Here is a 27,396-nt window from a genome sequence, read left to right on the forward strand (position 1 = left end):
TCGATAATTGGTTGTTTTGTAATATAATATGTTCGGCTTATTTGCATTACCGTTTCTCATGCTCCGTATTTTGGTTCATTTCGACCTTCGATTTATAGTTCAAAAAACAGGTGTAATTATGCTTGTACAAAAGAGTATGATTCAAATTTTCTAAACAATTAGGGGTTTGTGCACAAAAGGACTTGCATTGCATCATCGGCATGCAATTGCATGTGTTAAATGCAAATACCGACCCCCTGTGTGCAAACTGAACAAAGTTTAACAACGCTATGCTGGTTAATGAATGTATATACCAAAGAACAACAAAGCTTAACAACGGTATGCTGATTAATGCTGATTAATGAATGTATAATATTAATTGTTACATGTAAACCAAGTTCGAAAACTACAATTGTTTTGGGTTGAACCAGTGCATAGGGAATTAGGTTCCCCATTGTCGAATGAGAAACCATCGTCACTGTTGGGGGTAGAACCGGTTGGGTCTGCAGTAGAAAAACTATCAGAACCAGGCAAATTAACCACATAGTTCCCATGGCATTGAGAAACCGTTTGACTAGGATAACTGTAGCTAATGTCCGGGAACGGCCGGATATCAGAAGTATACTGATATCCTTCACTACCTGATGGGATATTCACACCTGCATGTCTACTTGGATGCAAATTTCTTTGAGAGCAATTACGCTTTGTATGTCCATATCCGTGACACAAATGACATTGTCGACGCTTGCGCATTCCACCCTGCCTTGCTTGAGTGCCTTTTGTCCTAACGATATTTGGATCTTTCACAATATTTGGAGGACATTGCTCACCAGTACCCAATTTCAGACTTGTCTGTTCTTCCTTTTGCCGTAAGCCTTCACAAATTCCCTCCCATCTACTAAACTCATTCGTCAACATGGCATAACCATCTGCACTCTTCGATGCATAAAAACAAACTTTGTTTGACATAGCACTTAAATGTCCATACCTCGCCATTTCTACAACTTCGTTGGTTGTGTCTTCGCCTTTGCCGATAAATTCCCTACATGTATCAGTTTGGCCATTCTTTGTCCATCTCTTCATTATGAGTGCGGGAGGAATTTCCGTAAGGTGCTCGCACTTCATTACATAAAATAGGTGGCAACACGGGATCCCTTCACTTTCATATTTCCGGCATCCACACTCTATCCGCATATTTTCCCCACCGTGGTAAATACAAGTCCAATTATTATGCGGTTCATCATATTTTGACAATACGTATACACGACCTCCAAAATTATGCATCACATTATCATGGGTGAGTGCTGAACAAGCTTCGATCTCATGACGTACCAATACAAAACACCTATGCGTGTAAATCAGAGAAGCTTGTTGCTCGAGTTTTGTCAATCCGGTTTTAAGGACCGGTGTTGAGTACTTTGCATTGAAACCTTCCTTCGCCGTGGTATTCCTAAGACGTAATATAGCCCTATCAATTGCTGGAATACATTCAAACAACTTCACGCCTTTCCTCAAGTAATCTTTCACATACTTGTTCATGGACTCCACGCGTTGAGTGGTGCACATACCACCGAAAAACTGTCCTCTCAGACATGATTCAGGCCATGCGTCTCTTTTTGCATACATCATTTCCAACCATTCTTTTTGTTTCGGAGTACTCGCTCTTTCCCTCAGAACCTCCCATTTCTTCTCAAACTCGTCCAATGCAAATGGTTCCCAAATACATGCCTGAAAATTTCTAAGCAATTCATCATCCTTCAAGTTATTTTGTGCATTCCTTGACACATGCCATGAGCACAACCGATGGTTAGACATGGGAAACACATCATCAATAGCTTTACGCATCGCCTCATCGCCATCCGTCAATATTGATATTGGCTTCTTATCTTTCATGGATGCCAAGAATGTTTCCAATAACCACTTGTAAGTTTCAAATGTCTCGTCCTGCAATAATGCGCAACCAAACATTACAGTAGAACGGTAGTTGTTCGAACCGACAAACAACACTAGGGGCTTGTCATAAACATTTGTTTTGTACGTGCTGTCAAATATGAGGACATCGCCATAGGCAATGTAATCCAAAAGTGAAGTGGAGTCCCTCCAAAACAAATTACGAAGCCTATTTTCCTCGTCAACACTGAACTTACAAAAGAATTCTGGATCCATTGCTCCTTTCGCTTTCAAGTAAGAGAGTGCAGCTTCTGTGTCACCGTCGAGCAAAATTTCCCTGCGTGATGCATCCAACTTATTGTACAGATCCTTTATTTGAAAACCAACATTTAAATACCCACCACATTGGTCGACCATATACTCATATGTTTGACATGTTCTAAACAATGCTCTTCGCATTCCCACTGCTTGTGCTAAATCAGAATTTCGAACGACACGATTACATCGGAGATATGGTGATTCAAGTGGAGTAACTAGTTGGTGATTGTGATGTGGTTCAAAATTCGTAACGACGTAAACATCACTTTTCTTCTCATAACCCACCCAAAAATGGGCAGAACAATTCTCTCTTGTAATTGGCTTCGGTGGTCAAATCCTATCTGATCGATCATTAAACTTCTCATTTCTCAAACCTTCTTTAGAACAACACCACCGTCTCCTGCATACTTTCCCTTCCGAATTTCGAACCAATTTGTCTTTTCTCACGCTAAATCCAATGCCCTTTGCATAACTCATATAATATTCTTCCGCTAATTCTATCGTTTTAAACTCTTTCCCCATAACATCTTCTTTCCTCGGTGCAATAATGTCAACACCATTATCATCACTACTTTCACTAAGCATATGTTCGACCGACATATGCCCACTCTCTGTTGCCGGTGCCCTGTGACTTGACCTTTCACAACCACCCAAATACCCTGAATCACTACAACCACCCTTTGATGTCTCTCCACCCTTGTACATCGGAGATATGGTGATTCAAGTGGAGTAACTAGTTGGTGATTGTGATGTGGTTCAAAATTCGTAACGACGTAAACATCACTTTTCTTCTCATAACCCACCCAAAAATGGGCAGAACAATTCTCTCTTGTAATTGGCTTCGGTGGTCAAATCCTATCTGATCGATCATTAAACTTCTCATTTCTCAAACCTTCTTTAGAACAACACCACCGTCTCCTGCATACTTTCCCTTCCGAATTTCGAACCAATTTGTCTTTTCTCACGCTAAATCCAATGCCCTTTGCATAACTCATATAATATTCTTCCGCTAATTCTATCGTTTTAAACTCTTTCCCCATAACATCTTCTTTCCTCGGTGCAATAATGTCAACACCATTATCATCACTACTTTCACTAAGCATATGTTCGACCGACATATGCCCACTCTCTGTTGCCGGTGCCCTGTGACTTGACCTTTCACAACCACCCAAATACCCTGAATCACTACAACCACCCTTTGATGTCTCTCCACCCCTGTCCATCTTACCAGACCTCTCCATGCCTGAGAAACATAATTTCAAACTGAAATTACATTATACTTTATGTGCTAACATACTTTCTCTTAAAAAAAACTCAAATGAATAATGTCATGCTATTGCACATACTAAGGTCAATAATTGCACCACGTATAACTGTTTCGCAACAAAAAACATGCAATTGCATCAACTCAGTACCCAAAATACAGAAAATAGGGTTCTTTGAAATCTTACTTGATGTTTCCATACTTTCAAAGCCTCCTCCTTTCACTTCCTTTTGCCACCACCTCAAATTTCGTCGTTAACACCCAAGGATCTTCAAAATCTTTACAACCACGTTATTATTACAAATCCATTCCCCTGCAACATTTTAATTATATATCAGACAATGCCAACAGCCCATACTAAATTACTTAAATCCCTCCAATTTGGTGACCATTTCATCATGGAGGTTGGACCCACCATCAATTTTGTATCTGCATATCAGTTTTGGGCAACTAGAGAGAAGAGTTGAGGACCTCAATTCTATTACCATTACCTTCTTACAGATGCGTTTTGCCCAAGCATAGACATGAGTTGCTAAGGATTGGATTTGGGCAAGCACAGAGAAGAGCTCCTGGAGGCGCTACGGATTGGATGGGCTTCATGTACAGTTTCCTCTGGTGCTGTGACTTCTGTAAGCCCCCCTTCACTTCAGATGAAAGGGCTAAAGCCCGACTCTCTACTGCTCCGAAAATTCAGTATTCACTGAGGTAGACAGGAAATGGGGTCTCACAGAGTCCTCTAGTTCCCTATGTTGTGTTCGATTTGGGAAACCAGATGGAGCGGACTCGGCGCGTCTTCTTCTCCTCCAAACCTGCCTTTCTCTTTCCTCACATGCCACTCACATGCTGAATCACAAAGGCTGAACAGGTCATTAAGTCATTGAATCTCAGCCATCCTTTTTTAACATAGAACCTCAACCGTTGGATAGCCGGCTGTACCGGTACAGCTGAGGCACCACAGAATTTTCCTCGTTGGTATACTGAAGAAATACAGAAAACAGAATCAATTATTACAATTCACAACAATCACATTTAATTCTTCAATCCTCCCTCGCAGCTATTTCACAAAATCAGTGATCACTTCATCCCCATTTCTTCGTCCACAAACAAACCACATACACACACTCTTACATTAAAAGGTGCATTATCTGATCTTGGGCTGAACTTCAACTTATCAGGTTTGCACTCAGAAGAATATTCTCCGTCATTCTCGTCGGCTTTTTTCTGCTACATCTTCAATGGACGCCGCAAAATTATTAAGTCTCTTAAGGACATGTATCATTTCCAAGTCGCTGAAGCAAGGCAAGCTCATCCACCAAAAGATGCTCACTCTGGGCTTACAGAACGACCCTGCCCTCTGCAAAAACCTCATAAACTTTTACTTCTCTTGCCATTTTTGTGACAGTGCAAAGCTTGTTTTCCAATCCATCGAAAACCCATCCAGTATTTCCTTGTGGAATGGCGTCATGACAGGTTTCACGAAGAACCACATGTTCGTTGAAGCTCTTGAGCTCTTTGAAAGTTTGCTGCGTTACCCTTATATTGGTCCTGATAGTTACACTTATCCAAGTGTTCTTAAGGCCTGTGGTGCATTGGGTCAAGTTGGTTTTGGGAAAATGATCCATAACCATTTGATAAAGACTGGTTTCGTATCAGATATTGTGGTTGCCAGCTCTCTTGTGTGCATGTATGCTAAATGCAACGTGTTTGACTGTGCTATACGGCTATTTGACGAAATGCCTGAGAGAGATGTGGCATGTTGGAATACTGTAATTTCTTGTTATTATCAAGATGGGCAAGCTCAAAAGGCAATGGAATTGTTTGAAAAGATGAGGAACTCTGGCTTTACTCCTAATTCAGTAACGCTGACAACTGTTATTTCATCATGTGCAAGACTTTTTGATTTGGAGAGAGGTATGAAGATTCACAAGGAGTTGATAAAAGATCAGTTGGTTTTGGATTCTTTTGTTACTTCAGCTCTTGTGGACATGTATGGAAAATGTGGATGTTTAGATATGGCTAAAGAGGTTTTTGAGCAAATCCCAATAAAGAATGTGGTTGCTTGGAATTCTATGATCGCAGCATACAGTGTAACTGGCGACAGTATATCTTGTATCCAATTTTTTAGAAGGATGAATCGTGAAGGAACGAGTCCCACTTTAACTACTTTTAGCAGCATATTGTTGGCCTGTTCAAGGTCAGCCCAACTGCTTCACGGAAAATTTATACATGCATTCATGATAAGAAACATTATAGAGGCTGATATCTACATTTACAGCTCACTTATTGATCTCTATTTCGTGTCTGGAAGTGTGTCATCAGCTAAAAATGTCTTTGAAAAGATGCCTAAGACAAATACAGTTTCCTGGAATGTTATGATTTCTGGATATGTGAAAGTGGGTGATTATTTTGGGGCTCTGGCCATATATGATGACATGAAAGAAGCTGGTGTAAGGCCAAATGCCATCACAGTAACTAGTATCTTATCGGCTTGTTCACAACTAGCAGCACTGGAAAAGGGTAAGGAGATTCACAGAACTGTAATTGATAGTGAGTTTGAAACCAATGAAATAATGATGGGGGCTCTTCTTGACATGTATGCTAAATGTGGTGCGGTGGATGAAGCACTTAATGTTTTTAATAGATTACCAAATAGAGATCCTGTTTCATGGACCTCCATGATCACTGCTTATGGATCTCATGGTCAAGCTTTAGAAGCTTTGAAGCTTTTTGGTGAAATGCAGCAATCCAATGCAAAACCTGATGGAGTTACTCTTCTTGCAGTTCTATCTGCTTGTAGCCATGTGGGGCTAGTTGATGAAGGTTGTCACTTTTTCAATCAAATGATCACCAACTATGGAATTAAACCTAGAATAGAACATTACTCTTGCTTGATAGATCTTCTTGGACGTGCTGGAAGATTGAATGAAGCTTACGAAATTCTCCAAAGAACTTCAGAAATTAGGGAGGATGTTGACTTGTTAAGCACACTATTTTCCGCATGTCGTTTGCACAGAAATCTAGATTTGGGTGTGAAAATTGCAAGATTGCTAATTGAGAAGAATCCCGATGATCATTCAACTTATATCATGTTATCAAATACTTATGCTTCTGTCAAAAAATGGGATGAGGTAAAGAAGGTGAGATTGAAGATGAAAGAATTGGGATTAAGGAAAAATCCGGGGTGTAGCTGGATTGAGATTAACAAGAAGATCCACCCCTTCTTTGTCGGAGACAAGTCCCACCCACAATCAGAAATGGTATGTGAATGTCTCACATTTCTTGCCAGTCACATGGAGAGAGATGAGCTGCTTTCAAACTGAGCAGCAGGCATGGGTTATACTATATAGAAGCATTTACTTGTATACTTCACTCACTGGAGAACAAACGGATGTGGTCAGAATCCCTCGTATAGGATCCGTAGAACTTTGTGTTCCTTCAGAGGGCAAGGAGATATGATATGGAACTTTGGTTCTTTGATTTATAGCAGATTTGGTTATGGGCTAATTCAAAGGTGGAGGTGACTTCTTTGCTAATGGCAGCAGTGCTGAAACAAGGATGTTATCCTTGGGGCTTAAGATGAAAGGCCAACCACTGTTTTCAAGTATAATCGGCACCTTGATGCAGATATGATAGAGGAAAATATAACACATCTTCTCCCGCTCTAATAGAAGTTGGAATCATCCGAGTACTGGACTGAAGGGAGAAAAGAAATTCACTCCTTTCTGGAATGCTGTGCAAGTTTTGTTATGTTAAATTCTTTGTAGGGCTGCACATATCGAAGGATTCCATGTAAATTTTTAACAATGCGTTACGTTATTTGAAGAATAAAGTGTTTTGATTATGCAACGGTTTCAAACAAAGAATTCTTGAATGATTAGAATCCGTTGTCGTCCAGCAGTTAGGATTACTGGCTTTCACCCAGAAGACCCAAGTTCGATCTCAACAACGAAGCTGTTTATTTCTTTCTTCAATTAATACGGTTTGTTTTTATTGTTCATTCTTATTTTAAGTTTTCTCAAGAACTTATTCATTTCTTAGGGTTATCAAGCTACATTGGAGTCCTCCTCTCTCCTAGAGTTAAACTCAGCATTGTTTCTAAAAATGCTCTAGTCTCTGTGAACTGTATTTTTATTTTATATATATATATATGTGACATTGGAGAAGGGAGGAATCGAACTTAAAACTACGGGTGTAAGGATAAATATTCGTAACTAACTACGGGTGTAAGGATAAATTTTCTTAACTACTTGAGCTCTAAGCCATTCTCTTCGAATTGAATTCTAGACGATGACGAAATGGACATGTATGCAGCGTTTAATAACGAGGGCTTAGACCTGCCAATTTAACAACGCAAAAGAAGAGTTCCTATCTTCCAAAAACAATAGAATTTATATACATAATGTTGGAAGTAATGAACAGAAATCCGTTGTCGTCCAGCGGTTAGGATATCTGGCTTTCACCCAGGAGACCCGGGTTCGATTCCCGGCAACGGAATTTTTGAACTTTTTTTTTTTTGCTTTTTTGGTTCGATTTCATTTTCAATTTCCAAATTTTCTCATAAATTAAATTAAAATTTTTTGGGTCAAAAAATAAATAAAATAAGGTTTGCAGTTAAAGTGTTTTAGATTTATCCAAATACAGCAGATACGACGCCAAGTCCAAGTTAAGGAAGGTCTGCTGCGTGCTGCGTGTGTGCTGGCCAAGCAACTTGAGCCCCACTCCCCGTCCTCCCTCCTCTCCTCTCCTCCAAATCAACCATAAATAAAACCCTAAACCCACTTTCTCTCTCCATATCACCATCATTCTTCAGTCAAAAGAAGCTTAAACGCATTCTCAAAAGGCTTGAGACACAGACAGATATGGCTAAGGAAAATAGCTGCTTGACACGCGTGGCAACCGGAGCTGCAATCGGTGGAGCCATCGGTGGTGCCGTCGGTAATTCTCTAAAATCCCTTTTCAAATTTTATTCGAAACCCTTGCTTTTGTTCTAGCGTTAGGGTTTAGGAACATGTACTGTTTCCTAATTTTTGTGTTTTTTTCTTTCTGTTTTGATCTGTTGCATATCTTGGTTTGTGGAATCGTGCTTTTTCTCTTTTACAAGTTTCTTTTTTGTTCATCTGGGCACTTGGGATTTTATTTTTAAGAATGTTTTTGGAACGTGTAAATGCTTGTTCTTATGTTTGTTTTGATGTGCCTGGGGAAATTAAAGCGATTTAGAAGCATTCTAGTTTTTATTGTAAATTGGTGTTTTTTCTGACCCTTGTTTTTGGGGGGTTTTCAGTCACTAGGTAAAGTTGTACTCTTAAAATATGCGCACATTCTTGTTGTATAGATATAGCTCAGTCTATTTTGTTATGTTCCCGTGTCGTCGTGATACATATGTATATGGTAGGTGGGCTCTTGTTAAAGCACTTTGTTGTTGTAATGTTTTATGTTGAGCTTGATACTTAATTAGAAGATGATATTTTCTGGCCACGATTATTTTTGCCTCTACTAAAATTCCTAGAGCTTTTCTGGCCATGATTCCATGAAAACTAGGATGGAAATCACTTAAGATAAATTAGTTAGCTAGCTCGAGAAAAAAGGGGTTAACATATGTTTGTTTTTTCTTGTATCACTAGTTCATGATTTGAAAGTCTAACCCTTGTCATTTGCATAATGTTATACAGTCATATTTTTATGTGTATGTACAGGTTCGGTGTATGGGACATATGAGGCTATAAGGTTTAAGGTACATTCTCGGATTTCATGCTGAACTTCCACTCAAGAGCTTGTAGTCATTATCATCTTTTGTCTTTTTTATTTATATATAAGAAGACCTAGATGAAGGATTTATGTTCTTTTTCTTAAGGTCTCAAAATTATTTTTGTTTTTTAGTTTGGTTCAAACAAATTGGATTCCTTGGTTGATCAATGTAAATTATTTAAGCTAGAGTCCATTTGGCATAGCTGCCACAAGTACACCTTTGCAAAGAGTCTCTTTTGGAAGAATAAATTTTTTTTATGCTTCTCCAATATTCTGCATCTTTTTCTTTGGCGAAAACATAAAAATCTTTAAGAGAACAGTCAAATAACAGAAAAAAGTTATCTAAAGTGCTTTCTCTGAAATGGTTTTAATGGTGCTCCAGAAGGTCTGCCGAAGTGACCTTAGAACGATTGTTCTCTCCAATATAATGGAGTTTAGTTAGAAAAAGTTTATTAATCCTTGAAGTATTTGTTAAATGTCTTCACAAGGTTTGGAAATTTCATGGTTTTGATTCTTCAAAAAATATTCTGTCAATAGTATCAGAAAACTTTTTCTTAAAAAAAAAAAAAAAAAAAAATGTATAAGAAAACTTTAACCCAAAGGGGTAGCTTAATTGGTAAAGTGTTGTATCTCTGGAAACAAAGGTGCTCTGTTTGACTCTCTTCAACCCCTTGGGGCCAACTTCCCTACTGATGCAGCAGGAATAGCTTGGTTAGAAAAGAACTATCCTAGGCCTCAGTTTGAAAGGGTATGTATCTTTTCTAACTAAGCTGTTACTGCTGGATCAACTGTAGTTGTAGTTCTCATAGCTCTATAATGATTGAGCTTATTGTACTATATATGCTTGGCCAAATGAGAAATTAGACATAAAAATCTTCTGGCTGATGCAGATGCCAGGGCTTCTGAAGATCAGACACGTTGGACAAACAACGCTTTCAAGTGCAGCTCTGTTCGGTCTTTTCTTAGGTGCTGGGAGCTTGATTCATTGTGGAAGGAATTAAGCTCTTTCCTGTATTAAGATGAACTGATTTTGTTCTGTTTACGAAGTTCTGCTTTTGAGCATGAAGTTAGATTCTACAGAGATGGTGTGTTGTAGTGATTAGTCGTTTCTTCAAAGTCAATATTTATGTTTTGTGGTTTATGCCTTTAATGTTATTTTGGAATTTTGACTGTAGCTTATCTTTTCTTCCAGTTGCTGCACACCATGATATGATCGTTTACTTCACATATTCTGTCTCTCAGCAATTATTATCTTTTTATTTTATTTTTAAGGTGATGCCAGTAATTCAATTGATGATTTCTTCTCCTGTTCTCACCTTGGGATGCACATAATTGTATTTTCTTGTCCATCACTTTGTAGGTTAGCTAGCTCATTGTATAAGATTCTTGACATCTCATTAGTCCTTTCTTTGTGAAAAAAGAAAGAAAAAGGATGAGTCACTTTTGGGTTAGCTGATTGTAGAAGTCTAGTGTATCTCGTTAGTACTTCCTTCTAGATTCACAAGCCATGAATATTTAGAGCAACTTGTACTCTACCAGTGAGACCCAAAAAGTTGTTCTACACGGTAGCAGCTTCAGTGTCTCTTTTATAGCTTAAAATTTGGTTCCAGGGGCGTCTTGTATTAGAAGTTGTCACTTCCTTGTAACCACAACTTTAATTAAGGGTTTATTATCACAAAACGTCCTTAAGGTTTACAAAACTATCAAATTGCATTTTTAATGTTTTTTTTTTTTTGTCATTCGTGGTCCTCAAGATTAGTATGTGTGATCACAAATGGTTCCTGCCGTTAGGTTCCGTTAAAAACTCTGTTAGTTTGCTGACATGACATATACATATATTACAAAACATTCGTGAGGTTCACACATCTTTCACAAATAGTCCCTACAAATTTTTTTAATTTTGTTTCACTTAAAATTCATAAAATTTTGGTTTTCATTTTAAAATTATTTATAAATGAAAAAACCATTTATAGAAAGATTTTAATCTTGATGACCATTTATGAACCCAAAACCCTTAGTTTTTTCATTTTTATATTTTATAAATTTTAAATTATTTTTTAAAAACTCAATTAGTTTGTTGATGTGGCATATATATGGAGCCAATATCTACAATAATATAGTGTTACATTTATTTAAAATATATAGTCCTGATCTCTTGGACTATAAGGGTCCAAGAGATTTGTGGTCACTCATCATTGGATGTAAATTCAACGGTTCACTCACTCTTGCACTCCTTTTAAAAAACTTTTTTGAACCATTGGATTAATATCCAACGGTGGGTGACCACAATCTCTTGGATTCCTGTGGTTCAAGAGATCGGGATTGTTAAAATATAATATATATTTTTAAATAATTTAAAATTCATAAAATTTTAAAAAGAAAACCAAAATTTTATGAATTTTAAATTAAAAAATTAAAAAATTTCATAGGCACCATTTGTGATAGGTGCGTAAACCTCAAGGATGTTTTGTGATATATGTATATGCCACGTCAGGAAACTAACGGAGTTTTTGACGGAACCTAACGACAAGGACCATTTGTGATCACACATACTAATCTTGAGGATCATGAATGACAAAAAAAAAAAAACATTAAGGATGCAATCTGATATTTTCGTAAATCTTAGGGACGTTTTGTGATAATAAGCCTTATTTAAGTTTGTATTGCAATATCAATGAGCAAGTTTTATCATTGATGTTTGCTGTATGTTATATTGGTATGCATCTTGCCAAGTTTAAACATGTTAATTAATTACAAATCATTCTTCAGATACATGCCTCAATATGAACATTATAAGAAGTTAATAGAAAATTAAAGGCCAAAAGTTACTTTTGGTCCCTATAGTTTAGCACTTCAATCACATTTGACTATGTAGTTTTAATTCTGTTAATTTCATCATTGTAGTTTTGTATTTGTAGCAATTCAAGAACAAGTTAATATTCTTGTCAATTTCTTTGACGGTGCAAAGGGCAATTTCGTCAACCCAAATACCCAATTTCATATTAGGGCTCAAAATTCAACCACTAATCCCAATTTTTGAAGAACCCTATACTCAAATGGCCAATTTCAAGCCTTAATATGAAATAAGGAGAGTTTACTACGAGCTTTTACATTCAAGGGTTTTAGGTTGACCAAATTGTCCCTTGCACTGTCAAAGAATTTGACATGAATATTAACTTCTTGCCCTTGACTTACTACAAATATGAAACTACATGGTCAAAATTGACGGAATTTAAACTACAGGGTCAAAAGTGGTTAAAGTGCCAAACTACAAGAACCAAAAGTGACTTTTAGGGCACTGGACTAAAAGGTCACTATTGTATTAATTTTTCATTTCACCCAAAAGTCTACCTGGACTTCATCCGACCATAACTTATATAGTAGTTTCGACCTTGTGTTGCACATTATATGCGATATAATCCCACAATGCTATTAAAGTTGGGGCTCAGATCAGGTGAGAATGGTAAAATGAGAACATTATATAAGAATTAATCCTAGCCATGCAAAGCCATCTGAACGACTGAGGAGAAAAAGCAAGCTTACAATACAAACGGGTACACTGCACTTTCCCCTTAGCTAACGTGTTCTGCCGTGCTTTTTCCAATCCTGCCCAATACCCCTACCTTTGAATTCATTTTTTTAAGACTCCCTCTTATTCATCTCAAAAAGATTATCCTCTCTCAATACAATCCCCTGTTTTCTTTGGTCAAAATCGATATGGTTCTCTCGAATTCCTTCTCTCTCTTTGATATTAAGGTTTGCATTTACTTAATGTTTAATTTTTTTTTAAGGATTTTAGGGCTTTGATTTTGTAGGTTTAGGATTTTAAGGCTTTGCTTTTTTGGGTAAGACTACTCTTTCTCGGTTCTAGTTGGGTTTCCAAAAATATAAATTGGCTTCAGTTGCTTTGTGACAACCCGATCCTAAATTAATAGTTAAATATTAAATTATTCAAGGAAAAGACAATTTTACCCCGGGAATATTGAAATGATTTAAGAGTTGACTTTTTATTCGGGGAGGTTAAATGATTAAAATAAGAGGAAGTAAATTTACATGAGAAAATAAAGTGAAATAAACAATAAAATAAAATGATTTGAATTAATTTAGGCTTTTGAAAATTAAAGATATTATTTAATATAAAAAGGGGCAAAAATGTCATTTTAAGTTTGGGAAGAAATTTGGAAACTTCGATTGTACCGTTGTGTAGAGCACAGCGAGATGAGTCCGTAGACACATAGTGGGCTCAGATCCGAGTTGTAACGAGAGAGATACGATCAAAATTCAAGTACGGGCAAAATCGTAATTGTGCCAAACTGGTTTTTAAAACCAAAATCTCTCTCTCTCCTCTCCCCCCCCCCCCCCTAAAAACAGCACCTTTAGTTTTCTGCCCGCCATCTCCTCCACCGGTCACCAAATTTAATGATTTTGGTACCAAAACGTCAAGCTCACTTCCCTCTTCCCGTCCCGACCAACCTCAGTCGCTGGAACCACCGGTGCTGGCCGGAAAATGCAAAAATCCAAACTGTTTTTGACAGATTTTCTCAAGCTTCGTTCGAACGATTTCGGGCACCAAATCTTGGGATCCAGGTATGCTTTTCCATCTATTCTTCGAGTTCTAGCTGATTGTTGGGTAGGATTTGATTGATTTGTATCATAGATAACCCGAAATACGAATTGAAATTTGGCCAGTTTTCAAATTGAGATTCCGGCCACTTCCGGTCATTTTTCGAGGTAGGTCCAATAACAAAAGTGGTTCCAAATAGGGTGTTATACCTAGGATAGGAGTTTGGGTTGGCGGTTTGGAGTATTTCCGGCTGCCGAAAATTGGTCAAGCCACCCATGCTCTCCCAGCGCGTGTGGCGGCGCGTGGGCTGCATAGTGAGGTCACTCTCAGTCCTAGAATGATCCTCGTGCTGTCACGAGCACGTAGGAATTCGCATATCTCAATTTGGATAACGTTTGAGCCCCGATCGAATTTCGCATATTGTGCGATTTCCGGGTTTCATATATTTAAACCGTTGGATCGTAGTTATTCTCGTATATGTCAATCTAGACAATTTCCGGATCGTGTAGGATTCAACGGATCGGGAATCGGAGTCCAGGATACTCCGAAAAGGCCAACCATAGGGCTAGGTTTACAATAACCGTCCGATCGTGCGATCGTGAGTAGTTCGACCATCCGATCGAGACCAAACTCTCGGGACATGTGTCCTAGGCATGTTAAGACCTCTAGGAACTCTCGGATTGGAATCTTGAGGTCGTGGACCTCACGGGGTCCCAGGTTGACTTTTTGGGACTTATCGCTTTTTGAGTCCCGAGGCACCTCTAGACCGTTCTAATCATTGGAAATGCTTACATAGACTTGAGAATGACTTCAAATACAATGCACGCACTTCTAGGAGCCCAGGTCCAGGACTTTGGATTAAATAATGAGGATGAGCTCCACAGGATATGGTTGAGCTTTTAGAAAGCTCATGTGCATGCGAGTGTTCACTTGGTTTAGTTGTAGTTCTAATTTCAAATTTTATGTGATTTCGAGATGAGTATTTAATTACCTGTTTATTTATCACTTGTTTATATATGTTCATATGGTTAATTGTGTGGTAAGAGTATAAATAAAATATTGGTACGCTAAGCAGAGATCGAGATAGTTAACAAACTAGCCAAGTATTTAGTATATATATATATATATTCAGTAGTTGAAAAGGATGAATCTTAGCTTTTGGCTTTTATCATATTGTGGTATATATATATGTATATGTATATATTTTAAGTTTAGTTGAGAACCAATTTATTAAAAGTTTATATAAATGACGAGTTACGGTTTTCAAACCCACCGCGAGGGTACTCCCCAGTTGCCTTGAGACAGTTTGTTATTTTGATGATGCCCCACAAGTTTCGGGGACGCCTGAACCATGTGGTGAGAGGATTGTGGCTCAGATTGAAGTGTTATCTCTGAGACCTGCAAGAAATGTGGCTCGAATGGACTTGGTGTCTCTGGGACCTACGAGGATTGCGACTCAGATTGAAGTGTTATCTCTGAGACCTGCGAGGAATGCGGCTCGGTTAACTTTATGGTTTCGAGACCTGCGAGAATGGAATTGACGGACTAACATTGGAATTGACGGATATATGGAATTTATGGCATATATGGAATTGACGGTATTAAAGGAATTGACGGATCAGAAATGGGGGTACGCCTAGGTGGAGAGAATTTAAGTCCTGAGATGCTTTTAAATTAAATTGAGAATTTTATACGGCTACCATTATTTTCTTAAGCGTCACATTTGTTTTACAAGTGTTAGATGGAAATATGCATATAGATTCTAATTAAGTTGTTGATATATATATATATTTATGAACCTTACGGGAGTTTCAATACAAGGATACAAGGGTCTTTGAAGCTTATAAATCTTTAACTTATTTTATTTTATTTTAGTACGTTTATTTATCTTTATCTTTTATTATTTTATATAGTATTAAATATCTTAAGTTTTTCTAGCATATTTTGCCCCACGAGTCTTAGAGTTATTCGGACCATGGGAGCGAGGATTGCGGACTAGGTTGACCAGATGTCTCCTGAGTCTAGCGAGGATCACAGGTCAAGACGTGTCACCATTGGTGTCACGAGGAATTGATGGTTATGGCTTTCCAAGCATGATTACTTGATATAAATGCTTTTATTTCTTCGTTTGATTATGTATTGCCATGTGAGAAATTCCAGGAAGCTTGAAACAGAAAGTTGAGATGAAATTTGAGAACTAAAGTGGTTTTGCAATTAGAGAACTATGTGTGGCTTGATCCCTCAGTAAGAGTATGTAGGCAGCCTATAGTTACAAGGTGCAGCCACGAGATAGAATGTTTGAGATTACCAACGCAGTATTGTTGTTCTAAAAGTTGAGATGAATTTTATGAGCAAATTGATTTATTTGATTTATTGCGACCTGAGACCAGAATATTATGATGCTTAATTTGTTTGGATATAATTGAATGCATGCTGAACGATTGAGTTATATAAATGTTTGATGACAGGTGGAAATTTTGGGAAATGAGTAAATTACAAGGAAAAATTTGCCGAATTTTCGGCAGAAGATAATCTTATTTTAAAAGTGGATTTTTAGTTAGAAGGGCCGTTTGGTCTTTGTGCCCGGCATTAGCCAGGTGTCGGACACTCACAGGGTTCGGCTCGGATTCCAAAGTGGAATTTGGGTCGGGTCCTGTCATGTATTGTGTTTTCTAGTGTCTAATTTGTTAGTGTGTAGGCATTATGATTTTGCTTGGGGTTGAATTTTTTAAAATTTCTGTTTCTTTACTATGCATTAGTTGAACTTTCATGCATTTTTCAAATGGTTAAACATGTTGAGCATAGTAACTCTATATAAAGGTTTGCTACTGTTTAAATAGTTTTTCCTTTTTCCAAAATTTGGCTTTTTTTTGCTATTGTTTGTGGTAATTTGTTGAAGTTCAGATTCACAGTTGTTGCTTCTTCCTAGTTAATCTGCATCATAGATCCCTCAAGATTTGTAGTTGCTGCTTTGCTTATTCTACTTCTTGCTTGTCTTTTCTTAAAATTCCAGGAACCTTTATCTGTTTGCTTGTCATCCTGCTTTGCCTATCTAGTGGTGTGAATGTAGGACATCATTTTAGTGATTTAATGGGGCTTGGAAAACAACTAATAAGTACCATTAGATGTACAATGCATGCGAGAAAATTGAAGATCTAAACTGTGAATATGAGATGATTTGGGATGCATAAGGATCAATGCATCTTGTCAAGAAAGCATTTGCATACCCTGTTTTTGTGCTACATTTGCATACCTTGTTTCTGTTTGTATGATGCTGTGTAAATATATATTGGATCCCACATCGGTTGGTAGGTATCAGTTATCTATCTTAATATGTTGAAAGTAGTGTTAGTAGGCATCAATTATGTATCTTAATGTGCTGCAAATAGTGTTGATGGGTATCAGTTTTGTATCTTAATGTGTTGAAAACAGTGTTAGTAAGTATCAATTATGTATCTTAATGTGTTGAAAATAGTGTAAGTATCAGTTCTGTATTTTAATGTGTTGGAAATACTGTTAGTAGGTATCAATTCTGTATATTAATGTGTTCAAAATAGTGTTAGTAAGCATCAGTTCTGTATCTTAATGTGTTGAAAATAGTGTTTGTAGGTATCAACTCTATATCTTAATATGTTGATAATATTGTGAGTACGTATCACTTATGCATCTTATTGTGTTCATAATATTGTGAGTGGGTATCACTTCTCTTTCTTATTTAAAAGGTGTCTGTTGCACGTATAAAAGGTATCGAATCCGGATATTGCATAATAGGTGCAATATCCGTTCGACTATCAAACGGTAACCAATTACAAATCCGAGCATACCACCATGCTCAGGACAATAAGGGAAATATTTTAGAACCTAATGGGCCGCCGCAAGTGGTCTATGTGCCACCACCCGCCGAAGGCAGCACGTGGGTAATTTTCGGGGACCGAAAAACTCCAAATCGCCGATCAATACCCATACCATTAGAATCAAACGACCTAGGGGATCAACTTTTGTTCTTGTACCACAACCAAAAACTGACTGGAACTAACCGGATTGAAGCTGAAATCGTCGGCATAATTGGGGGTTAGAAATCGATCTCTAAAACCTCAAAATTGACCCAAACCAAGCACATAGACAAGTAGAGCACGATGAGAGGATGAAGTTTCATACCTGGTTCGATGATTTTGGCTGCCGGAATCGTCGAAAATCGTACAAACACCACAGGCGACGAATGAGGGTTTTGGCTCGGTTTCAGTCCAAAATCGCAACCAATCTTGGAGTTTCAAAGGTGAAAATGGGTATGGACTTGTAGGAGGAAGAGACGAACGTTTTGTGGATTGTGGCGTCGCGGCCTTGACGGGACGGAGGAGATGACGCTGGCCAAAATGGTCGGTCTATTTTCGCGAAGGATAGAGAGAGAGAGAGAGAGAGAGAGAGAGAGAGAGAGAGAAGGTGTCCAGATTTTAAAAAAATCTAACTTTGCAAAATTTACGGTTGTGCCACTACACTTCCGTAGATTATAACTTCTTCATTGTAACTCCGAATTGAATCCACTACATGTCTACAAACTCGTGAGAGCGAGCTGTACTCAATGGTGCCACTCAATTCCCCAAATTCCTTTCAAAACAAAAAGTGACCAAAGTGCCCTGACTCTCGAGAGTAGAAACGTAATTGCGCAAATAAAATAAATTGGATAAGATGATTAAACCAGGTTGGGTTGTTACATACATGGTGTTGCATAAGGCCAATTCCTCGTGATTCCCTTCCGGAGGTGGCAAAATTCAGCTTGGAATGGGGATAAGAAGAAAAGTAAGTTCCCTTTGCCTGTTCTTTGTGAAATGTAAATGGTTGTATTATAATGAATTATTGAGTTATTAGTGAAACGGACTTGATAATAATAATGATTGACAAATGTAGTTCACATGTGCGCTTATGTGGAGAAGAAGGTATGGAAGCTTCGCATAACTTCTTTGTTCGATTCTTGACCAAGGACGGTTAGTTGGATGACTTGGTAAGCATTGCTAAGCATTATTTATTGATTTAATAATGGAAACAACCCTTTTATGTAGAACATTGACATGACCTTGCTTTTGCTATGGGAGTGGCACAACAGCTCTAGCAAGTGGGTGGGTTCTGACTGGACGATACTGGACACCACTTTCCAGGTTTGTATTATTTCATAATTATGCATGGTTATTTGGTAAATTTGGTATCCGTTATGATGCATAACTCGTGTGCCGCTATGCATAAATGTGTTGCCTTAAATTACAATCAAATGAACATGTATATTGGGAAAGGACGACAGGAAGCACAACAACGGTCTATTGGGAATGGTTAAGGGTGGAGTGGCTAAGTTGGCTAAACCTTAGTCGTCTATGAATCACGTTTTTATACCCTTCAACGTACAAAGGCAGAAGTACTGGATCTTGTTTTCGATTTAAAAAATTGTGAAATAAGGGCATACGATTTGAAAACTGATATGTGTAGAACCCAAGCCATCCAATGGGCAGTGCAACCAGTTGAAAAAATGTTGCCCAGCTTGTTAGAGGAAACGGGATATATTGGCAACGGTCTTATCCGAAAAAGTGAGTGGCCAGTTCATCAAGTAATGGATGCATCCCAACAAGTTGGTGGGCGAGTAATATTCCACCTAAACACATTCTCTTATTATATTCATTTGTTGTACAATGAATAACGGTTTTTCGCTTTGTTTCAGGGGCGACTGCGGGATATACGTCCTGAAATACTACGAGTTTCTGACCTCAAATGTTGACCTAGCCAAAATTTCCCACAACACCATGCTGTTATTTCAGTTGAAACTTGCTTTACAATTGTTGCAGGGATATTGCTAGCTGTGTTGGTGTAGTATAGACAATATGAAGTTGCAAAGTTTTTAACTGGTTGGGTGTAGTATAGACAATATGAACCTGCAAAATTTTAACTGGGTGGGTGTTTTGTAATTATATAGGTAAGATTTGTTGAACTGAAAGGGGTTTTCTATTATGTTCAAAGACAAGCTGTATGAAGCCGTGAGCACATATTGTTGATACTATGCTGAACCCTAAACCCTAAAGGTTGCATGAAAAAAAATATGTTGACATGAAACTATAGTCATTTTTCCAGAAAGGATACCATTTCAACTTTTACCTTAAATGGATAAAGGCAAACGCATAAACAAAGTGGAATAAATACGAATGTATCTTGTTTAGGGCAAACACGATTGTGAAGTTAAGATGCAGGCATATGAAATATTGAAAACTTAAGAGTACCATACATAGCTGACTGGGTTACAAATAATAAACTTTCACTACTGAATTCATATTTGTAGATTGCCGAACACTTCTTACTTTTTCATAATTGTCTGGGTTACAAAATTACAAAACATATACTTGAAAAGCCAAAGGATTTCCATAGAGCAAAACATTTATTACATTTTCATCAATTTAATTGCCAAATTCAAAAATGATAGAACTAACGATAGTACGAGGATATTTTTAATGTCCTTCATTATACGGATTACTTCAGTATATGCATTAAGTTCCTTCACATCCAGCTGGTTTTGAATGTGAGATTCAGTTGGCCTATTGGCTGCAGTCACCCATTCATAGCCACTAAACCTTGTAACTCCCTCAAAAAACATAATAAATTACATTTTTCTGTTTGGGATTACAATGTAAGAGTTCATTTTCTATTTGAACACTGCGAGTGGTCTGCTAACAACTAATTTCACACTCTAAAATCATTCTCACCCCATCAAGATAAAGAGAGAAGGAGCCGAATAGCAGAGAAGATCACCTTTTCATCTGGAGCAGTTTTCTTTGTCTTAAGCAATGCCCAATCTCGATTAGTGTTTTACATGTTAATGCTCGATCTCGATTAGTGCTGATTACATATAGCTTATTAGGTTTTACATACAAGAGTTTTGGGAAGATAATACTTACATATGTTGTGAAGCACTTTCAATATGGTTTGCCCAAATTCCTTTTGGATTTCAAAATTAGCATCACCATCTATAGCAGTGAAGGAAACATGCATCTAATGCTTAGGAAATGAACTTTACCCACAACCTATACAACAAAAACATTCTAAATGGCGGATTCATTTTGTTTATACTAGTTAAGGTAAACCTTTTTCATTTTAAACCAAGTATCTTAGCCTAGTCTCTTTGAACACAAATAGAAATAGGAAAAAGGGAATAGATCTTTACCCTTGATGACTTTTTCTTGATTTCTCAAGAATGAACACCTTGGTTGGAAAGACCTTTTGTTTCTCTTGATTTTGACTCCTTCACCTCAAGGCTCCAATATTGGAGTCCTCTACCTCACCACACCAAATGCTCCTAGAGATGAAGAGAAGGCAATCAAGAAGTATGGATGCTAGTCTACATCTTGATTGGATCAATTTTGTGGTTTATGGAAGATGAGATACAAAGATGATCACTCATCAATCAAAGTAGGAAACCAAAAACCCTAGCTAGGTTTTCTCCAATACTTCGCTTATATAAGACAACACAAAAAGCAATTGGGTGGGTATTTAGGGCTCCATTTGGTCCATGGGTCATGTCATCTTATGCCCCTTATCCTTTGGGCTATTTTGTCCCTTTCCTTTTAAATCATATTTAAAAGCCCAATCCAATATTTCTATATGTTAATATTAATTCCATAATTAATCTTTTAATTATAATTTAACTATTAAATTATAATTATAGTCTTACTTAATTGATCCGGTTGAACTATTTGACTTTGGTCAATTGCTCCGGTCAACATGTTGACTTTTGGTCGTTGACTTTGACATTTGTTTATCAACCATTGACTTGTGTCTCCTCATTTCATTTCTCCTCATTTGTACCTCTAATCACATTCTTTGAGTCAACTCTTCAGAGATGATATACGAATTAAATTCCAGAATTTAATTCTTCCAATTATAAAGGTTAATTGAAATCTTTTAGGACATCCACAAACCATGGTTGTCGCCTGCAGCAAGTCACGGTTATCTGAGCTAAGTAAGATGTTGTGAAAGAACCTATTCAAATTGGAATGATCGTGCAATTGAATCCTTCTATTATGTCAATACTCCTTATTCACATCATTAGATCATGGAATCCGATTGTCAATATCCTAATGTGAATCATTCCTTTTATATAATTATCCTGGTAAGATTTGAAGACTTCTTCTTTCAAGTCTTATCCACTACTCTGCGCAGAGATTTTACCAATCATATCTTGGAGTATTCTCTCTCCTTTACTGAGAGTAAAGATTCCTTGTTATACATTCATTTGTTTCCATGACTCTATTGAGAATCCTGATGAGCACCTTTAATCTATGCCTAATTCAGCATGACTGTATAGTGCCCTCAAAGATTAACAACATAGCCACAAAACTTCTATGATGCCTCAGGTCTAAGGATTAGTTTGCACCATTGCAATTTATGAGTTTAGCTTGACATGTGAGTAAAGACTTCCATGTTGTAACTCATGTGTTGCATTGCGCTCAGTGTACTTGTTCTTCTACAAGCACCTACACACATATCGATGTGTCTCCACACTTAATGACTTGAGACCTTACCATTCCCTACATATAGAGACGATACTGTGTGTACTGGTCTTTGCAGAATATTGACGCCCAATCAATTTCCTATGACCAAGAACATATTCAGAATTTAGGGATGATGAAACGTCTCCATGTATGCAATCTCATTACTAGCTCTCATATCCACTTGTGTATTCCTTGGACTATGGTTGTTCTACATATTGAAAGATAATATAGGATCATTTAATGTATAAAACAACCTTTCTTTCCCATTGATAACATAATATGTGTTTGATCAAAGTTACCATAACCCTAAGTATTACATAATTAGTTGGCTTTAAGGGCATATTTCTAACATGTTAGTACTTCATCACCCGTGGCGTTGAATTTTTCGGCTTATGATAAAGCAGTCTGAGCGTAGAACATGGTTTGGATGGGCCACACGTGGCGTTGGATTTTCCGGTGTGTGCTCACTTGGATACTGGTTACCTTACCACACATAGCGTTGGATTTTCAGGCGTGTGGTAAGGGATCCATACACTTTTGGGTACTGTTGGTTTACTACGCGTGGCGTTGGACTCTCTGGCATGTAGTAAAGTAACAGGGAGGGAGAAAATGCTATTTATACTATATTGGGAAAAGACTAATGTTTAAAAGAATTAACTTGTTGGTAGTACAGAAAATAATTGTATATTATCTGGTTCGTGATTATGGATTGCAGAACTACGTGTGGCTTGATCCCTCAGTAAGGATATGTAGGTAGCCTAGGGTCTCACCCCGGTGCAGCCGCGAGATAAACTATATTTTTGGAACTTTAATATGGTCAGTGGGATCAAATCCTATTTATTAGATTAGTTGAGTTTGGTGAAAATGTGTTGGTGGTAGTGACGGGGTTGAAACCCGTTTTAGATTGATGAATGATTGTAGATTGAGTCTTCACAACTATTTATGACTGTGCCTGGATGGTAGACTGTGCTTGCTGAAGTTTGGGAATTTTTTTAAAACTATGATCTTATTATCATTACAGGTGGAAATAATTTGGCAAATGTCCGTTTTTCAGGGGGAGACTCTGCTGAAATTTCTGCAAAAAGTCTCGACCCTCTTTTCCTTTGTTTTCGGAGAAGAGAATAATGTTAGTAAGTGGGTCCGGCATCTGGTGGATGTCCTATCAACTTGGTATCAGAGCCACAAGATTTCCTCTCACTACACTTACACACGACTAGTTCCACTTGAAGAAATGGTCAACACTGAAGTAGTAGCCATACCAGTCCTCAGATACAACTACTTGCCTCGCAACCACTAGTGCAAAGGATCGAACCATTATTATTGTTGTATCGGCTTAATGCAACCATGACAACCAATCAAAGCCAACCTCCACACAAACCATTTCTCTATCATGATCCCCTCAAGTTCTCGAGTGAATCACGATACCAACCACACTTACTACACACTTTCACCACCAATCAAATTCTCAAGACTCAGTTGAGAGACTCAATAGTCTTACTTCCTTCTAACTAAACACGTGCACTCCACTAACCTGTACTCAGTCATATGGATCTTTGTCCCAATAAATTGTCGATCTCAACCCAAACAGTTCCTTTGCTAACAGTGATGTACTTGTCATCATCTAATTAGCGACCTCCACTACCCTCCTTTGGTTAAACTCACATTTGAAATCCACTTCTCGACACTCAAATATAGAAACTCCCTTTTTCACAAATCCCCTTTCCAAAACTCTTACCCAAATCCTTTCTAAACCATTCAAATTTTCAAGTATGCATCAATAAATAATTAAATAAACAAAACCCCTTTTGATACCATTAAATAAACCCAAATTTCGCTATCTTGATTTCCAACCAATAAAAACTTATCAAAACATATTCTCAAAGTAAAACCGAATAAAAACCCACAAATAAAATCCTTACTATATAATTTATCGATAAGCTCACATAAATACCACTTATAAATCCTCCCAAAACATATTGTAAAATTAAATCATATAAAAGCATTTTAGTGTCAACCTCAAGTAGTAAACCACGAATAAAGTAAATACAATCCATTTCAACCAAAACTGAATGCTTAGAAAGTAATTACCACAAACAATTCATTAACTTAACTCATCCATGAAAAATCCTTAAGAATCGTTCTCAAACTAAATTTGAATATGCAGGAAATACTATTTAGAAAAATGGAAATCATAAATTATCCATTCTGTAAAACAAAACAATTAATAGCCACATCAAGAATTTCTTAAAACTATTTAGAAAACAAATGTCCACTCACTCACGGTCCAAAACACAATTAACTCTCCGCGGTTTCGTCCGGAGTGATTCTTTGTGCCTGAAAACATATAAAGAGAATACGAAGATTAACTTGGTAATTGAACCCAACTCCGAACTTTAAAGATCAAAGTCTAGTTCCTGGGACTCAATAGTGTTTTCCAAAGGATAAGATGGTCTCGAAAAACCCCAGGTCAACTATACAATCAAACCTCCCATATTGGTCAACCTGGCCTGAGGGGCCCACGACCTCCGATCTCCAATCCTAAAGTTCCTGTAGGTCCAACAAATTTTCCTAAACATGTCCCGTGAGTTTGGTCTCGATCGAGCTGTCGGATCCCTCTTGATTGCATGATCGGACGGCGATCGGTTCGCCTAACCCTAAATAATTTACTCAGAGTATTCGGGAATTTGATTCTCGATCAACAAGTTTGTACAGGATCATAGAGGTACGTGGAATAACATATTGGAAATGAAACCGATTGAACGGTCTGAACCTATCAAACCTGGATATCGCATAATAGGCGCAATATCCATTAGATAGTCAAACGGTAGCCAAACACTAATCCGAGCATACCATTGTGCTTGGGACGACGTGGGAGTATTTTCGAACTCAACGGAATGCCACATAGTGGCCCATGGGTTTGATCCGGACATTCCTATAGGTTCACAATTCTACTTAACTTTGGAAGAATTCAACAATCCACAAAACCTCAAGAATTTAACCCCTAAAGTAGATTTCTAGAAATCAAGCATCTTAAATATTTACCTCACTCCTTTGAATTGGTCTGAAATCCTCAATTCACCTCCCAAGGAGAACAACCGCCAAAACAACACTTGGAAACAAAGAAGCATGTTTCAGTTTGTACCACTTCCGATAGGTCTAAACTTTCTGGATGACTACGAATTTTGGATATGTTGTAGATGACAGAATTCTCAACAACTTTCGTTAAGGAACCTTTCTCATCTGAGAAAAGTGACATGTAAGACAGAATCCGAGCCTACATTAACATATTAGACAAGGATGAACATGTTACACTTAGACTCTTGTTGAGATGGCTATACTTCTTGGATGAAGCTCCAATTTTGAAAGATTATAGCTAAGACACAGATGAATAACGTTGATGAAGGGTAATTTTCCATTAGAGCAGAGGAAGGCTACATGCAAGAGTGAATAATTTCACACTAGTGTGGAACCAGCAAACAGGAAGTAAGAGAACACTAATCTCACATTGAACGTGATTTAAGGTAGATAGACATCTCCAATTGCCTTGAAATTTGGATATGTTGTAGCACTCGACCTCATCAACAACTTTCGTGAAGGAATAGAGGTGAAAAATTGCAATATAAATGCGCATGCAAAGACAAATCCGTGCATAACACAGAGTACTCGACAGAGATGAGCTGTTCGTACTCCAACTGGGGTTTGAGGTGATTATATTTCTCCGATCAGGTTACTTTTCGGATATGTCCTACTAGAGAGGCAGATGAACAAGTCTAAAGAAGGAATATTTCATTTTGAGCTCAGGAAGTTGATGCTTTGGACCTGTGAACAAGTCTGTATGGTTTTGATGAGGTTCTGACGGGTTTTGGAATTATGATGAGTTTGTGGGACTTTATGTGGGGGAATGAAGAGAATATTTGTGGGACTTGAACTGACCAGACTTGGGACTCATCAAGTACAGGTGTGGGAAGGTCTGACTTGGGGTATTTTTAATATTTCACTTCTCCTAAATTACGATTGTGCCACTACACTTCCGTACATCACAACTTCCTCGTTAAAACTCCGATTTGAGCCTATACGTGTCTACGAACTCGTGAGAGCGAGCACTACGCAATGGAGCAACTCTAACTCCCAAAAATAGTTCCAAACAAAAAGTAACCAAAGCGCCCCTACCCCAAAGGGCAAAATTGTAATTTCACAAATAGAAATAAATTGATTAAAACGATTAAATTAGGTCGGAATATTATAGGTTCGGGGTTCCTTTGAATAATGGGAAATTGGATTTTGAGAATATTATCTTTTATTATATATATATTAGTTTATGAAAGTGGATTTTGGATCTTGGCGATGGCACGCCATCTCATGTACCCCCCTTGGATGCTGATTATGGAATTGATGGATACTTGAAAACTGTAGTTATGGTTTGGATAAGTCGGAACCTGGAAACCCTTGGTGGGGTGTTACCGTAGACCCTTACCGGGGTAGTCTACGGGCTTAGGACTTGTCACAGGCGCACAAGTATTGAGGATTCTGATGTGCGTGCTGGTGAGCCCAGTCCCCTAGTTGGACGGCTCGTCCCTGGCCATATGGTTGTTGAGGATTCCTCCGTATGGTTCAGCCAAACGATCCCCTGTTGGATTTTTTTTCCCTCGTATATGATGTGTACTATCATATGTACCTCTCCTTGGATACTAACACTTGTAAACAGTTGACATGGATACCTGGATACGATCAGAACCTGGGCACTCTTGATGGGGTGTTTTGTAGACCCTTAGCTGGGTAGTCTATGCTCGTAGGACTTATCACCGGCGCACGAGTATTGAGGATTCTTCGGTGGGTGCTAGTCAGCCCAGTTCCTCGGTTGGACGGCTTGTCCCTGGCCACATGGTTGTTGAGGATTCCTCCTTGTGATCTTGTAACACCCCGACTCCAAATTTCTCCCTTGTTTAAATTATTTAAGTGAAATTACAAATTTACCCATGAGGTAGGGATATTTTGGTTATTTTCTTACCCGGAAAGAGTTTGGGGTAGTGACTAGTATTTTTGGGAAGGTCGTACTGAGATGAGTCCGTAGACACGCAGTGGGCTCGAAACGGAGTTATAACGACAGAGATATG

General features: G+C 37.9%; 3 protein-coding genes and 1 non-coding gene across 5 annotated transcripts; 3 read left to right on the forward strand and 1 right to left on the reverse strand.

Annotated features, from left to right (window-relative positions):
- On the reverse strand, positions 355-3,428 carry LOC18780952 (protein FAR1-RELATED SEQUENCE 5). Its single transcript, XM_020562397.1, has 3 exons — positions 3,114-3,428; positions 2,596-2,883; positions 355-2,238 (listed from the first exon to the last, which is right to left on the reverse strand). The coding sequence occupies exons 1-3, from the start codon at positions 3,426-3,428 to the stop codon at positions 355-357; spliced, it is 2,487 nt and encodes an 828-aa protein (XP_020417986.1).
- LOC18780322 (pentatricopeptide repeat-containing protein At5g27110) lies at positions 4,434-7,292 on the forward strand. Its single transcript, XM_020562613.1, has one exon. The coding sequence runs from the start codon at positions 4,687-4,689 to the stop codon at positions 6,769-6,771; it is 2,085 nt and encodes a 694-aa protein (XP_020418202.1). The 5' UTR covers positions 4,434-4,686; the 3' UTR covers positions 6,772-7,292.
- TRNAE-UUC lies at positions 7,874-7,945 on the forward strand. Its single transcript has one exon. It is a non-coding gene; the product is annotated as a tRNA-Glu (tRNA).
- On the forward strand, positions 7,991-10,460 carry LOC18779214. 2 transcript variants are annotated; one of them, XM_007212272.2, is made up of 3 exons: positions 7,991-8,386; positions 9,145-9,182; positions 10,087-10,460. In XM_007212272.2, exons 1-3 carry the CDS (start codon positions 8,311-8,313, stop codon positions 10,195-10,197), a joined length of 225 nt encoding a protein of 74 aa, XP_007212334.1. In that variant the 5' UTR covers positions 7,991-8,310; the 3' UTR covers positions 10,198-10,460. The 2 variants fall into 2 exon arrangements, with proteins under 2 accessions (XP_007212334.1, XP_020418698.1); XM_020563109.1 differs by having other exon boundaries at positions 8,070-8,386; positions 9,121-9,182.

This window comes from Prunus persica, chromosome G4, assembly GCF_000346465.2.
Source record: "Prunus persica cultivar Lovell chromosome G4, Prunus_persica_NCBIv2, whole genome shotgun sequence".
Lineage (NCBI taxonomy): Eukaryota > Viridiplantae > Streptophyta > Magnoliopsida > Rosales > Rosaceae > Prunus > Prunus persica.